The sequence below is a fragment of the Balaenoptera borealis genome, assembly GCF_965194805.1.
Source record: "Balaenoptera borealis genome assembly, chromosome: 4".
Lineage (NCBI taxonomy): Eukaryota > Metazoa > Chordata > Mammalia > Artiodactyla > Balaenopteridae > Balaenoptera > Balaenoptera borealis.
The window spans coordinates 56,602,306-56,615,925 of NC_138861.1; the positions used below are offsets into that span (position 1 = coordinate 56,602,306).

Here is a 13,620-nt window from a genome sequence, read left to right on the forward strand (position 1 = left end):
ATTTTGTTAGCTAGAGTCAGAAAAGCCCTTCATAACAGCTCAAGTACTTACATGACTAAAGAATGGGGAGGTTTTGTCCTTTGAATTTCCCCATGCCTTATATCTAATATTTGTAAAACTCAAAGCATGTACCACAGACAAACTTGGTGGTTGTAAATTCTTTCAGCCAGGGCATAGCACCATTTATAACAGGTTGTGCTGGATTTTTCTCAGCACTCAACTTTGAGATTTCTACAGATATGGGTTGCTTGGTTATAAATTATTAAACCAACACCAGCTGGTCTTTATCTCGAATAGTACTAATCTGAATTGAAAGTAAGTCGGCATTATCAGCGTCTTAATTAACATTCCGATACCAATCAGCGACTTGGTTCACTGTTGCTTTAGAAAATATTTATATGAACCTTTCTGAAGGCATTTGATACAAACTTAGAGAACTCGAACAATTTTATGAAAAGTTTAAACTCCAGCCTTGTCTATCAAAAGGGCCACTGGTCAATGCCAATGGCATCACAAAGTCTTGTATCTGCTAAGCATATGGCAGGCATTCAGTAATTACCTATTGATCAATTGACCGGTTGGCTGACTAATGTCAACAATGGTCCATCCTCCTGTTTGAAAGTTCTCTTTCTGCTTTGTTTCAAAATGTATACAGATAGCATTTCAGATGCTATCTCCCTAAGCCACCTGTTCAGTAGTCTTTTTTTAAAATTCTTCCAGTCTGCAAGGAGACCTGGCTTTCTTCACTCAACCTCTCTGCCCAAGTAGACTCCCACCCCTCACCGCCTCAGGCTCACACTAACCATCCCTCCTTTTACATACACGCATCCCTAGCAAAAGTTGCTTTCTCATTCCAGATAATATCGTCTCGGTAGCAGGTCCGTGTCACCACTCCTTGTCAGTGACAGTAGCCAGCCTCCTTGGGGAGTTAAAGGGTAAATGCCTTCAGGCCTTTAAGTTAGTGCAAATTTGACATCTGCTGACCTATAGAGAATACATCTGGCTTAATTGAGCAGGAAAGTGATGTTGGCAGAAAAAGATTAAAATGCTCAGGGTAATGGCAGCCTGCCTTTCTTTCCTTGTTCTCTCCTGAATCCACACAAAAGCCACCTGTGACTTGTCCATATTGAGTGAGACTTCTCACACCAGCGATGCTGATGGATCCCTGCACCGCTTTAAGCAAGCAGCTGCCAGGGGGTATCTCTCTTCCCTAGGACAAGTGGATTTGTCAGGTCCCAAAGATCATCCCATTTGTGCTGTTGCCCTGCTCAGCAAACAAAATGAGGGCAATAACTCAAGGAAGTTTTATGGGCTACACATTTTTTATTGACTTAGTGGACTCAGTCATAAAAAAAAAGTCATCAGGCCTTTCAACCGGTATGGCCATCATGATAAACTGGATTCAAACCTTTCATTCACCGTCAGGTGCCTACCTGTGGACCTGGCAATGTCCACAGGGGTAGCCCGCTGATCTAAAGACTGACAGGAAGACAAGGAGGAAGGGGGAGAAGAGGATCAAGGGAGAGGAGAAGGAGAAGGAGAAGAGAGGGGAAAATGGGCAGAGGTGCATAAGGAGGTATCACATTACAGGGAGCAGTAGAGCAGCGACGAGGCAGTTAAGATCTAAACCCAGAAGACCTAGCATGAATTCCAACTCTGCCCCTTATTAGCTACGTGACTTTAGGCAGGTTTCTTAACCTCTCTGTTTCTTCATCTGAAAAATGAGGATGGTAATAACTACCTCACGAAATTGTGAGGATTAAACACTAAATACATAGCACTTACTCCGTGCCAGGCACTGTGCTCAATGCCTTGCATACGTTAACTCAGTCCTTGAAACAGCCTTCTGAGCTGGGTGTGTGTTAGTTTCCCATTGCTGCTGTAACAAATGACCACAAACTCAGTGGCTTAAAACAACACAAATTTATTATCATACAGCTTAAGAGGTCAGAAGTCCCAAAATCAAAGCATTGGCAGGACTGCATTCCTTCTGGAAGCTCTGGCGAGGTGGGGTGGGGGGGGTGGGATCCATTTCCTTGTCTTTTTCCAGGTTCTATAGGCTGCCTGCATGCTCATGGCCCCTCCCTGGTATCACTCTGACCTCTGCTTCTGTTTCAGATCTCCTTTTCTGACTCTGATCCTCCTGCCTCCCTCATATAAGGACCCCTGTGATTACGCTGGCCCACTCAGATAATCCAGGATAATCTCCCCCATCTCAAGATCCTTACCTTAATCACACCTACAAAGTCTCTTTTGTCATCTGAGGCAGTGTATTCACAGATGCCCGTGACTAGGATGTGGGCATCTCTGAGGAACCGTTATTCTGTCTACCACGAGTACTGCTATTGTTCTCATTTTTTTTTTTTATAAATTTATTGTTTTATTTTTGGCCGTATTGGGTCTTCGCTGCTGCGCACGGGCTTTCTTGAGTTGCGGCGAGCGGGGGCTACTCTTCATTGCGGTGGGCGGGCTTCTCATAGCAGTGGCTTCTCTTGTTGTGGAGCATGGGCTCTAGGTGCGTGGGCTTCAGTAGTTGTGGCACACGGGCTCAGTAGTTGTGGCTCACGGGCTCTAGAGCACAGGCTCAGTAGTTGTGGCACACGGGCTTAGTTGCTCCGCGGCATGTGGGATCTTCCCAGACCAGGGCTTGAACCCGTGTCCCCTGCATTGGCAGGCAGATTCTCAACCACTGCGCCACCAGGGAAGCCCTACTGTTCCCATTTTACAAATGGGAAACTGACATAGGAAGAGATTAAGTAACTTGCCCAAGGTCATGCTCCACCTCCTCCCCCAATACGTTCCTGCCTCTAAATTGGTTAATGTTTAGAAAGCACCTGGGACAGTGCTTAGCCCAGGAAGCACTATGCTGGGTTAACTCTTATTGTCTGTAATGGTGTTAAAGGTAGAAGAGACAATAACCGCTTCAGCTTTAATTCAGTGGCATCAACACCGAAGGTAGGTTGGCCCTTGGCTAGCCTAAGAGTGTCTTGTCCCCATGCATATTTGGAAGGCAGTCTGGTGTTGATGAAGAGTTTGGCATTTGGAGCAAGGAAGCCCCACTCCTCTCCCTCCAGCTGTGGGCCTGGAGCAAGCAGCCTGAGCCTCGTGGTCTTCAGATACAGGACGAGGCTACAGAGAGCTCCCAACCTAACAAGTAGTTGCAGGCAAAGGCATTAATGGGGATTCTGCCAGTGGAAAAGAAACATGTTTCGTAAGCTGCTAAAACACCGTCAATCTTACCAGCATTTGCATAAAAGAAACACTGATTTTCGGTGCTATGATTTGAATGAAACAAGGGAGGCTGGAAGAGGAAAAACTGCTTTGGCCTGCAAAGCCGGACACTTACCACTGCAGGTCCCCTGCTTGTTGTAAAACCCGTCGCCACAGCTGCTCTCACAGCCGCCCTCTCTCAGCACTTGGAAGGGGTCTCTGCAGGCCAAGCAGTGCTTCTCTGTGGGACCCCAGCAGGCCGCACAGGACTCGTGGCAGGCTGCAGGAACAAAAGACGGCAGAAGGGACTAGTTGCCATTTTTCTTCAAAGGCTTTAGGATTTATAAGGAGGATTTTCACTCCTTCACTATGCACATACCTGCACCACAGGAGAAAAAAAACACCCCCCCCCAAAAAAACCCCCCTATTTCTGTTGGCCAGAAGCACAACTTCCATAAATCACTGCTAAGAGAATTGGAACAGGAAATCAAAGGCTGTTGAGTAATGGGAATCACAGGGCAGGGAATCATAATTTCTAGACAAATATGGTCTGTCTAATGAAATCAGATGGCCCTCCATCACCTTGCCTTTTGCAACCACACAACAAAGTGTCAACTAGATAATTGCTCTTAACCTCCAACACATGGAGAATCAGTTAAGGAGGGATGCCATGTACTCTAGTCCTTGATTAGACCTTGAAAGACCCGGTGCTGCTTGATTTCTATTGCTCTTTCCCTCCCTTTCCATCTCTCCCCCTGCCCCCACCCCATCCTTCTGTCCTCCCTCACAACTCTTAGAACTCAGCCTCTGGGTCCCCCCCCCCCAGTAGCATCTGCTCTAAACATATATCTTGAGGACTCACAAACCCTTATTTTCTCTTCTACCTTAGGTTTCTAACTATACGTTGTTTCCAGACCAAAGTTGTTCCTTTAAGACTTGAACATTTCCCCCTCTTCCGGCATTTGATTTTTTATTTTTTTTATTACTATTCATGCTTGCTCTTCACCTTAGCAGGTCTATAAAGAGAGGCCTATTCTGAATGATTGAATATATTCAGATCTGGTAAACTGTCTGTATGGCTAATCCCACCCATGCTTCTGATTTTCAAAATGTTTGCTTCACAATGGAACATAACCTATTTTTCAGAGGTATTCATTCTGACCAGAATTGGCAGGGAGAATGCTTCTGCTGGTCACAAGTGACTTGGGAACTGTACCTAAGTAACTTGATTAGGGATCCATTTGGAATCAGAAGAAAGGACGCCTGCATGGCACATCTCAAGATCCAATCCTCTCCTCTCAGTTCTAAACTGCACAGGAAGGCCTTCTTTTCAGACAACTTTTCTCCTCAACAAATTCAGAGATGATCGCAAATTGTGTCAAGTGCTAGGAAGAGCTCTTCGATAAAGAGTAACAGTAGCGGAAGCGGAAGGGACTGACTTTAGGAAGACCTAAAGGGTGAGACGTGGCCAGCCAAAGGGAGAACCAGAGAGCAGCACGAACAAAGTTCTTGAGAAGGGAAGGCGCCTGGGGGCTCAAGGAACTGGAGGCTCCTCTTGTGACTGGACCTGGTGGACATAGCGGGGCACCGTGGGAAACAGAGGGCACAGTGGCCTGATTCATGGCTGGAGGGGTGGGCAGGGGCCCTATGAAACTTGACCTTGGAGACCATGGAAAGAAATTAGGATTTTTATCCTAACTGCAACGTGAGTCGTGAATGGGCTTAAATAGGATAGACACAAGCCCCGATTTAGATTTTTTAAAAGCCCTCTCTGGTTGCCATGTAGAGAGGGTTTAAGGACTTGCATGCCGGCAGGGAGATGAGTGTGCAGTTGACTGCTCTGGTCCAGGTAAGAGATGACAATGGCAGGTGGAAAGCAGAGACGGACAAAGTTTACTTATTTATTATCTGATTCCCTTGCTAGACCATAAACGTTCATGAGGGCAGAGTCCTTATCTCTTCTGTTAACTCTGCCAAGCACACTGCTGGGTGCTCTACAAACTCCACTTACATTTAACACCTTATTTACAAGTGGTACATGAGAACAGTGTTTGTGTTGAGATAAGCCACCAACACTACATTAAAACTAAATATGTGGATGCAAAGATCCCAGTAACAAATTCCACCCTGAATGCACATGAAATGTGCCTGTCATTCATTTAGTCAACTACTCTTCCAATACTCATTACAGTCACTATCGGAAGTGTCTATCAGTGTTAAGTGCCTCTGCCTTACTGAGGAAATGGAGGTGATTCAAAGCCATTACCTAAACACACAAGCAAACAAACAAACAAAAACCCAACTGCATTTCTAAGAAGACATGCCAGGCTAATCTGTCTATCAATGTTCTACAGAAGCACCTACCACATGCGAGGTGCAGGGCTAGCCTGTGGGGCTTTCCCAGCTGCCACAGGTGAGCCAGGGCCCCGGGGAGTAAGTGCCCGAGGGGATGATGGGGAGTGAGGCAAAAAAGACAACAGGGGTCAGATCACGAGTATCAGGCAGGCAGGGGATTTCATCCTGTAAAAGTTTTAATCAGGGCGGTGGAATTGATCAGTTTTGCTTTTTAGAGCATTTAACAGATACTCAGCTGCACTGGCGGTTAACATAGTAAAAATACTTCCAAGCTGGTTGGTAAATGGCTGTCATCCTGGCCCCCTCCCTGATATTCTGGCCGCAGCCCTGGGAACGCTGGCAGACACCATGCTCCAACGACAAAAGGTCTGACACGGGAGAGGGTCTCGGGACTCCCCTCCTTCCAACCGATCTGATCTGTGCCATACTGCTTGTTAAATATTTTTAATATTACCCCTGGTGCTGCCAATCAGAATGGGGGTCAAAGGATGAGCAGGATAGAGGCTACAGACTTAGGGACGGCACTCAGACGGAGCCCTACTTAGCATTCCAGCCCTACCTTCTGCTACCTCCCCCTCATCTACACCAGTTCTACGGAGCAGGGTGCTCTAAGCATGCCATGTGACTGATCAAGGGTTCTGGATGCCCCGCCCAGGACTGACCCAGCCAGCAATGCCTCTGGCTCCTTCCACAGCCTCTGTAATCCTGTTTACACCTGAGAGGCCTCCTAAGTTGTCACTACTTCTGTGAAGCTTTGCTGAACTTGTCCAGACAAAGTCAGGCGCTCCTTCCTCTATGTTCCTGCAGCACTTTGTATGTGCCTCTCATGCTATTTATCCTACTGTACTAATGATTCAGTTACAAATTAATCCCATTCAATGGAATGTACTATCCTCCAAAACAGGGGCTATGTTTTAGTCATCTTAAACCCCCAGTATTCAGATTGATGCCTGGTATAAAGTCAGTATTCATTAAATGCATGTTAAGTGAACGCACAGCAGATTTTTTTCATTGGTTATGGGGGATTCATCCTACCAGTTTTTACCTTCTGTATGGAAACAGCTGAGCATGAGGTCAGAGTCTAAAGATATGATAAGATAGATACATTCAGAGCTGTAAAATTTACCTAATAAATACTGGAGTCCAGATCTGCTTATGATGACAAATATTTATGCTGCATCTACATTGAGTACCAAATGTGATGCTGGGCCTTCTCTTTTTTCCATCTCGAATAAAAGGCATGTTCCATGGCTGGGCAGGACAGCAGAAGGGATTTTTATTTCAACACAGGACTATGCTGAGCTGTCACTTCTTTTCTTTCCTTTTTTTTTTTTTTTTTTTGAGCTGTCATTTCTTATAATGACATACTCCCCCTGTGTTTTGCAATTGATTTCTAATTTCTAACACTGAACATATGCTACCACAGATAATCTCTTCTTGCAGGCTTAGTTTACATGGGGCTTTTATTACATTTGGGTTATTATGAAAAATAAAAGGTCAGTCCCTGACTTTTCACCATAATTTCTCTTACTGACACATTTCAGCTCACCCAGGGTTCGAAGTGTATATCGTGAAAATTGCGGCAGTAAGTTAAAACAGAGGACAAATAAGATAAAGCCATTGTCTTATCTCACATGCAGTAGATAATTTATTTAGGAAAGCCCCTGATTTTTCTGGAGCATGACAAGACATGCGTTGGCTTGCTGAGCAATTTACTTCAAAATGAAAAGGAATGAATTACTCTTCTTTTGGCAACTCTATATTGAAATCCTACTCTAAAAATAACAAACTTCTTTTCATACTTGATAATTTTGAAATAGAAGATTGCTATAAAAAAATTTAACCTGTGCTACTCGAAGAATAAAATGCAGCCCTTTTCCAAGGAAGTGTTAAAAACACTTCCTATGAACCACTTCTTATTTTCCAGGAAGCCGTCTCAGATCCCAGGCAATAGACACAGATTCCCATGGGCTTAGCCTTCAGTTCAAACTGAAGGAGCCTCGGATCCTTGCCTTTTCCATGGTCTTTTGGAATAAATTTCCCTTCCATTACCAGGGAATTAGCACACTTGATCAGCAGGCCCTTTTAGTCATCAGTAAGGCTGTAGTTCAGGGTTACAAACTGCCAAGTTTTCACTCTCAACTACACAAAGCAGCCCAAACCCCAGACACAAGCAAGCACATCATACACAAGGCAAATTCCTTCATTATCCATGTCGTGGCAACTGCTATCATTCATATCTCACAAATGACTAGGAAGGACTTAAGTTTTAAAGTATTATCAGCAGACAGTGCGTAAATTTCTAACAAGAAGCTCTTGTTGGATGAAAAAAATATCTATTTAAACTCAACTTCACTGTTCCTTGCTTTCCTAATCTGTAAAGTGGGAATAATACTATTTGTTGTACTTAACTCATGGGGATATGGCGAGATGACATATTTGAGAAAGCAGAGAATGTTGTATGTGATCATATGAGTGGCACACCCTATGAGACCTAACAAATCTTGTTTCAGATGGCATCAAAAGCAAAGCAATTATTTAGGGAGAAAATTAAAATGTAACGCAAGACAGAAGGGGTAAGGATGAAAAAGACTGTGGGAAAGGAAGGTTCACATAGAAAGGGAGTGAAGGGAAGTAACAGAATCAGCAGGGATTCTTCCAGCAGTTACATAAAGGGGCTCCAGCCTTTCCCAGAGGCCTCACACCCTAGAGCTCTTTCCTTGTAATTGCTACAAAACATCAACAAAAGCCCTTTGGAAAGTGACTGAGAATAGCTCTGTGAAGCACAAGGCCAAGCCGAGATGCTGGGCAGACTATGTTCCCCTCCCTTCATAACAGCCGCACCTGAGACCAAGGCTACTAGCCTAAGAAGCACAGATGCCAGACAAATCTAAAAGTGAAGTGCATCTGAGTCATCATCATTTTTGATCCTTTTACTCCCATCTGTTTCTGTCCCCTACCAGGCTGGTCTCTGCCATCAACCTTCTTCCCTGTGCCATCAGAAGCTTTTACACCTGACATTGGAATGCCTGGTCTCTACATGTTCTGAAAACCGGTATGTACTTGAGGGAGTTCATAATAGAAAAATAAAAACACATGAAAAAACCACGGAGTAACTAAGCCCATGTGCCACAACTACTGAGCCTGCGCTCTAAAGCCCACAAGCCACAGCTACTGAGCCCCTGTGCCACAACTACTGAAGCCCGCGCGCCTAGAGCCCGTGCTCCGCAACAAGAGAAGCCACCGCAATGAGAAGCCCGCGCACCGCAACGAAGAGTAGCCCCCGCTCGCCGCAACTAGAGAAAGCCCGCGTGCAGCAACAAAGACCCAACGCAGCCAAAAATAAAAATAAACTTATAAAAAACAACAACACATGAAAAACATCTTCGGCCTCATGAATAGGCGGAGATATGCAAATTACACAGGAGAACAGCAACTAGGTGCAATGGATTGGATGTACATATAGCAACATGTATGCATCTTAATAACAGTGCTTAGTGAGGGAAACAAAGAAAAAGAATGGTTCATCCTTTGTAACAAATGTACCACTCTGGTGTAGGATGTTGATAATGGGGGAGGCTGAGCATGTGTTGGGGCAGGGAGTATATGGGAAATCTCTGCACTTTCCTTTTAATTTTGCTGTGAACCTAAAATGGCTCTAACATTTTTTTAAGTCTTTAAAATTTAAAAAAAAGAGGCGGAGGAGCCGTGCCCCCGGCCCCGCCGGTCCCCCTGCGATACTGTTCCACAGTCGGTCGGGCCCCGAGGTGCACGGGGTCATCGAAGAAATGGACCGCAGGGCCAAGAGCGAGGCTCCCGCCATCAGCTCCGCCATCGACCACGGCGACACGGAGACGACCATGCCGTCCATCAGCAGTGACTGTGCTGCGCTCTGCGCCGGCTGCAGCGTTAAGATCTCCGACCGCTACTACCTGCCGGCGGTGGACACGCAGTGGCACGTGCGCTGCCTCAAGCGCTCCGAGTGCAAGCTCAACCTGGAGTCGGAGCTCACCTGTTTCAGCAAGGATGGAAGCATCTACCGCAAGGAAGACTACTACAGGCGGTTCTCCGTGCAGCGCTGCGCCCGCTGCCACCTAGACATCTCGGCCTCGGAGATGGTGATGCGAACTCGGGACTTGGTTTATCACCTCAACTGCTTCACGTGCACTGCGTGTAACAAGATGCTGACCACGGGGGACCACTTCCGCATGAAGGACAGACTGGTCTACCGCCGCTTGCACTTCGAGGCGCTGCTGCAGGGCGAGTGCCCCGCGCACTTCAACCACGCCGACGTGGCCAAGAGCGCAGGGTTGGGTGCAGCAGGGGCCAACCCTCTGGGTCTTCCCTACTACAATAGCGTAGGCACGGTGCAGAAGGGGGCGGCCGAGGAAGCGCAAGAGCCTCGGGCCCGGGGCGGCCCTGGCGACCTACAACGCTGCACTGAGCTGCAACAGGAACGATGTGGAGCTCCTGGACCGCGACCAGCTGTACCCGAGCAGCCGGAAGACGAAGTGCATGCGCAACTCCTTCAAGCACCACCAGCTTCGGACCGTGAAGTCTTTGCCATTAACCACAACCCCGACGCCAAGGACTTGAAGCAGCTCGCGCAAAAGACAGGCCTCACCAAGCCGGTCCTCCAGGTCTCGTCTCAGAACGCCCAGGCCAAGTTCAGGCGCAACCTCTTACAGCAGGAAAACACGGGCGTGGACAAGTCGGCAGAGGCAGCGCTGCAGACGGGGACGCCATAGGGGCCGGCCTCGGAGCTGTCCAAGGCCTCGCTCAGCCACCCCAGGACGCCCACCACCCTCACAGACCTGACCAGCCCCACACTCCGTGACGTCCGTCTTAACTTCTGGGCCTGGCAACCTGGAGGACCACGAACCTCACAGCCCCTTGCAAACGACTCTTAACCAACCTTTTCTAATGAGTCTCCGCCCCTCGCCCCCGCCCCACAATTGCTTTAAAAAAGAAATTATCTTTAGTTGAATTCCAAGTGTATTTTATTATTTTTTTACACGCATAAAATAAAGCATTTATTTGATTATGGATTACAGCTTGCCAAGGTTCGGAGTCAATTACAAAAAAAAAAAAAAAAATCCAAACTGAAAAAAATAAAAACAACAGAGCTTTGGAGAAATAATATAACGTAACCTACTTACTTAAAAATACAAACACAAATAAAAAAGTCCACCAAATTTCTTAAATCATTACATTTTTGTTTGCTTTAGTTGATATAATTCCAAAAAGAAAAAATAGGTAACGTAAGCCCAGTTAATATACATGTTATCTTTCAGGAATCGTCTAAAGAAAGATTTGTGGCAAAGATAATCACTAACGGTTCACTTTACTGGAAAAACTAATTTTGAAGTAGGTCAGGAATTCCTCCAAAGCAGTAGATACACATAAAAACATCCAATCCGTCAACTGCAAATCGAGTAACAGTGTTAATCCTGCAAAATTTTTTCACTGTCACTCTGAAGTGAACTAAGAAGAACCAGGAAAAGAGTCAGTGCTGGGAAAACTATAAATTGCTTTCAGGATTTATATTTTCCCATCCTTCTAAAAGTAGCATTTAATAAAACAAGCTGGTTCTTACTCCAATTCAATCATTATGGAAGAGATAATACCAAACCCAATTTGCTATTATTTCTTTACTGAGTTTTAAGCACCTTTCAACCTTAGAACCAGAGTCTTGTTATCAAAAAAGGTACTTACCCATAAGCCCGATAAGTATTATGAATTTTTTTATTTTTGTCTTTTTTTTAAACTTTTTTTCTTTTTATTATTGTTTGGCCCAAGCAACTGGATGATGGTGCCGTTTATTTAGTTATTCATTTATTATTGAATTTTACTTATTTTTTTTATACAGCAGGTTCTTATTAGTTATCCATTTTATATATATTAGTGTATACATGTCAATCCCAATCTCCCAATTCATCCCACCCCCACCACCACCACCACCACTACCACCACCCACCCCCCGCCACTTTCCCCCCTTGGTGTCCATACGTTTGTTCTCTACATCTGTGTCTCTAGTTCTGCCCTGCAAACTGGTTCATCTGTACCATTTTTCTAGGTTCTACATATATGCATTAATATACGATATTTTTCTCTTTCTGACTTAGTTCACTCTATATGACATTCTCTAGATCCATCCACGTCTCTACAAATGACCCAATTTCGTTCCTTTTTATGGCTGAGTAATAGTCCATTGTATATATGTACCACATCTTCTTTATCCATTCGTCTGTCAGTAGGCATTTAGGCTGTTTCCATGACCTGGCTATTGTAAATAGTGCTGCAATGAACACTGGGATGCATGTGTCTTTTTGAATTATGGTTTTCTCTGGGTATATGCCCAGTAGTGGGATTGCTGGGTCATATGGTAATTCTATTTTTAGTTTTTAAAGGAACCTCCATACTGTTCTCCATAGTGGTGTATCAATTTACATTCCCACCAACAGTGCAAGAGGGCTCCCTTTTCTCCACACCCTCTCCAGCATTTATTGTTTGTAGATTTTCTGATGATGCCCATTCTAACTGTTGTGAGGTGATACCTCATTGTAGTTTTGATTTGCATTTCTCTAATAATTAGTGATGTTGAGCAGCTTTTCATGTGCTTCTTGGCCATCTGTATGTCTTCTTTGGAGAAATGTCTATTTAGGTCTTCTGCCCATTTTTTGATTGGGTTGTTTGTTTCTTTAATATTGAGCTGCATGAGCTGTTTATATATTTTGGAGATTAATCCTTTGTCCGTTGATTCATTTGCAAATATTTTCTCCCATTCTGAGGGTTGTCTTTTCGTCTTGTTTGTAGTTTCCTTTGCTTTGCAAAAGCTTTTAAGTTTCACTAGGTACCATTTGTTTATTTTTGTTTTTATTTCTGTTACTCTAGGAGGTGGATCAAAAAAGATCTTGCTATGATTTATGTCAAAGAGCGTTCTCCTATGTTTTCCTCTAAGAGTTTTATAGTGTCTGGTCTTACATTTAGGTCTTTAATCCATTTTGAGTTTATTTTTGTGTATGGTGTTAGGGAGTTTTCTAATCTCATTCTTTTACATGTAGCTGTCCAGTTTTCCCAGCACCACTTATTGAAGAGACTGTCTTTTCTGCATTGTATATCCTTGTCTCCTTTGTCATACATTAGTTGACCATAGGTGCGTGGGTTTATCTCTGGGCTTTCTATCTTGTTCCATTGCTCTGTTTTTTCTGTTTTTGTGCCAGTACCATATTGTCTTGATCACTGTAGCTTTGTAATATAGTATGAAGTAAGGGAGTCTTATTCCTTCAGCTCCATTTTTTTCCCTCAAACCGCTTTGGCTATTCGGGGTCTTTTGTATCTCCATACAAATTTTAAGACTTTTTGTTCTAGTTCTGTAAAAAATGCCATTGGTAATTTGATAGGGATTGCATTGAATCTGTAGATTGCTTTGGATAGTATAGTCATTTTCAAAATATTGATTCTTCCAATCCAAGAACATGGTATATCTCTCCATCTGTTGGTATTATCTTTAATTTCTTTCATCAGTGTCTTATAGTTTTCTGCACACAGGTCTTTTGTCTCCCTAGGTAGGTTTATTCCTAGGTATTTTATTCTTTTTGTTGCAATGGTAAATGGGAGTGTTTCCTTAATTTCTCTTTCAGATTTTTCATCATTAGTGTATAGGAATGCAAGAGATTTCTGTGCATTAATTTTGTATCCTGCAACTTTACCAAATTCATTGATTAGCTCTAGTAGTTTTCTGGTGGCATCTTTAGGATTCTCTATGTATAGTATCATGTCATCTGCAAACAGTGACAGTTTTACTTCTTCTTTTCCAATTTGTATTCCTTTTATTTCTTTTTCTTCTCTGATTGCTGTGACTAGGACTTCCAAAACTATGTTGAATAGTAGTGTGAGAGGGGATATCTTTGTCTTGTTCCTGATCTTAGAGGAAATGCTTTCAGTTTTTCACCATTGAGAATGATGTTTGCTGTGGGTTTGTCATATATGGCCTTTATTATGTTGAGGTAGGTTCCTTCTATGCCCACTTTCTGTAGAGTTTTTATCATAAGT

The 13,620-nt window shown here is 44.1% G+C and overlaps 1 protein-coding gene and 1 pseudogene across 2 annotated transcripts in view; one reads left to right on the forward strand and one right to left on the reverse strand.

The window, feature by feature from the left end:
- The window catches only part of FRAS1 (Fraser extracellular matrix complex subunit 1), a 446,248-nt gene that overhangs the window by 214,278 nt on the left and 218,350 nt on the right, over nt 1-13,620 (reverse strand). The window contains exon 15 of the mRNA XM_082389317.1: nt 3,347-3,490. Coding sequence (XP_082245443.1) covers nt 3,347-3,490 — 144 coding nt within the window. The remainder of the gene's footprint in view (nt 1-3,346; nt 3,491-13,620) is intronic.
- Nucleotides 3,498-11,517, forward strand: LOC309627448 (LIM/homeobox protein Lhx2 pseudogene; annotated as a pseudogene). Its single transcript has one exon. The product of its transcript is annotated as an LIM/homeobox protein Lhx2 pseudogene (transcript).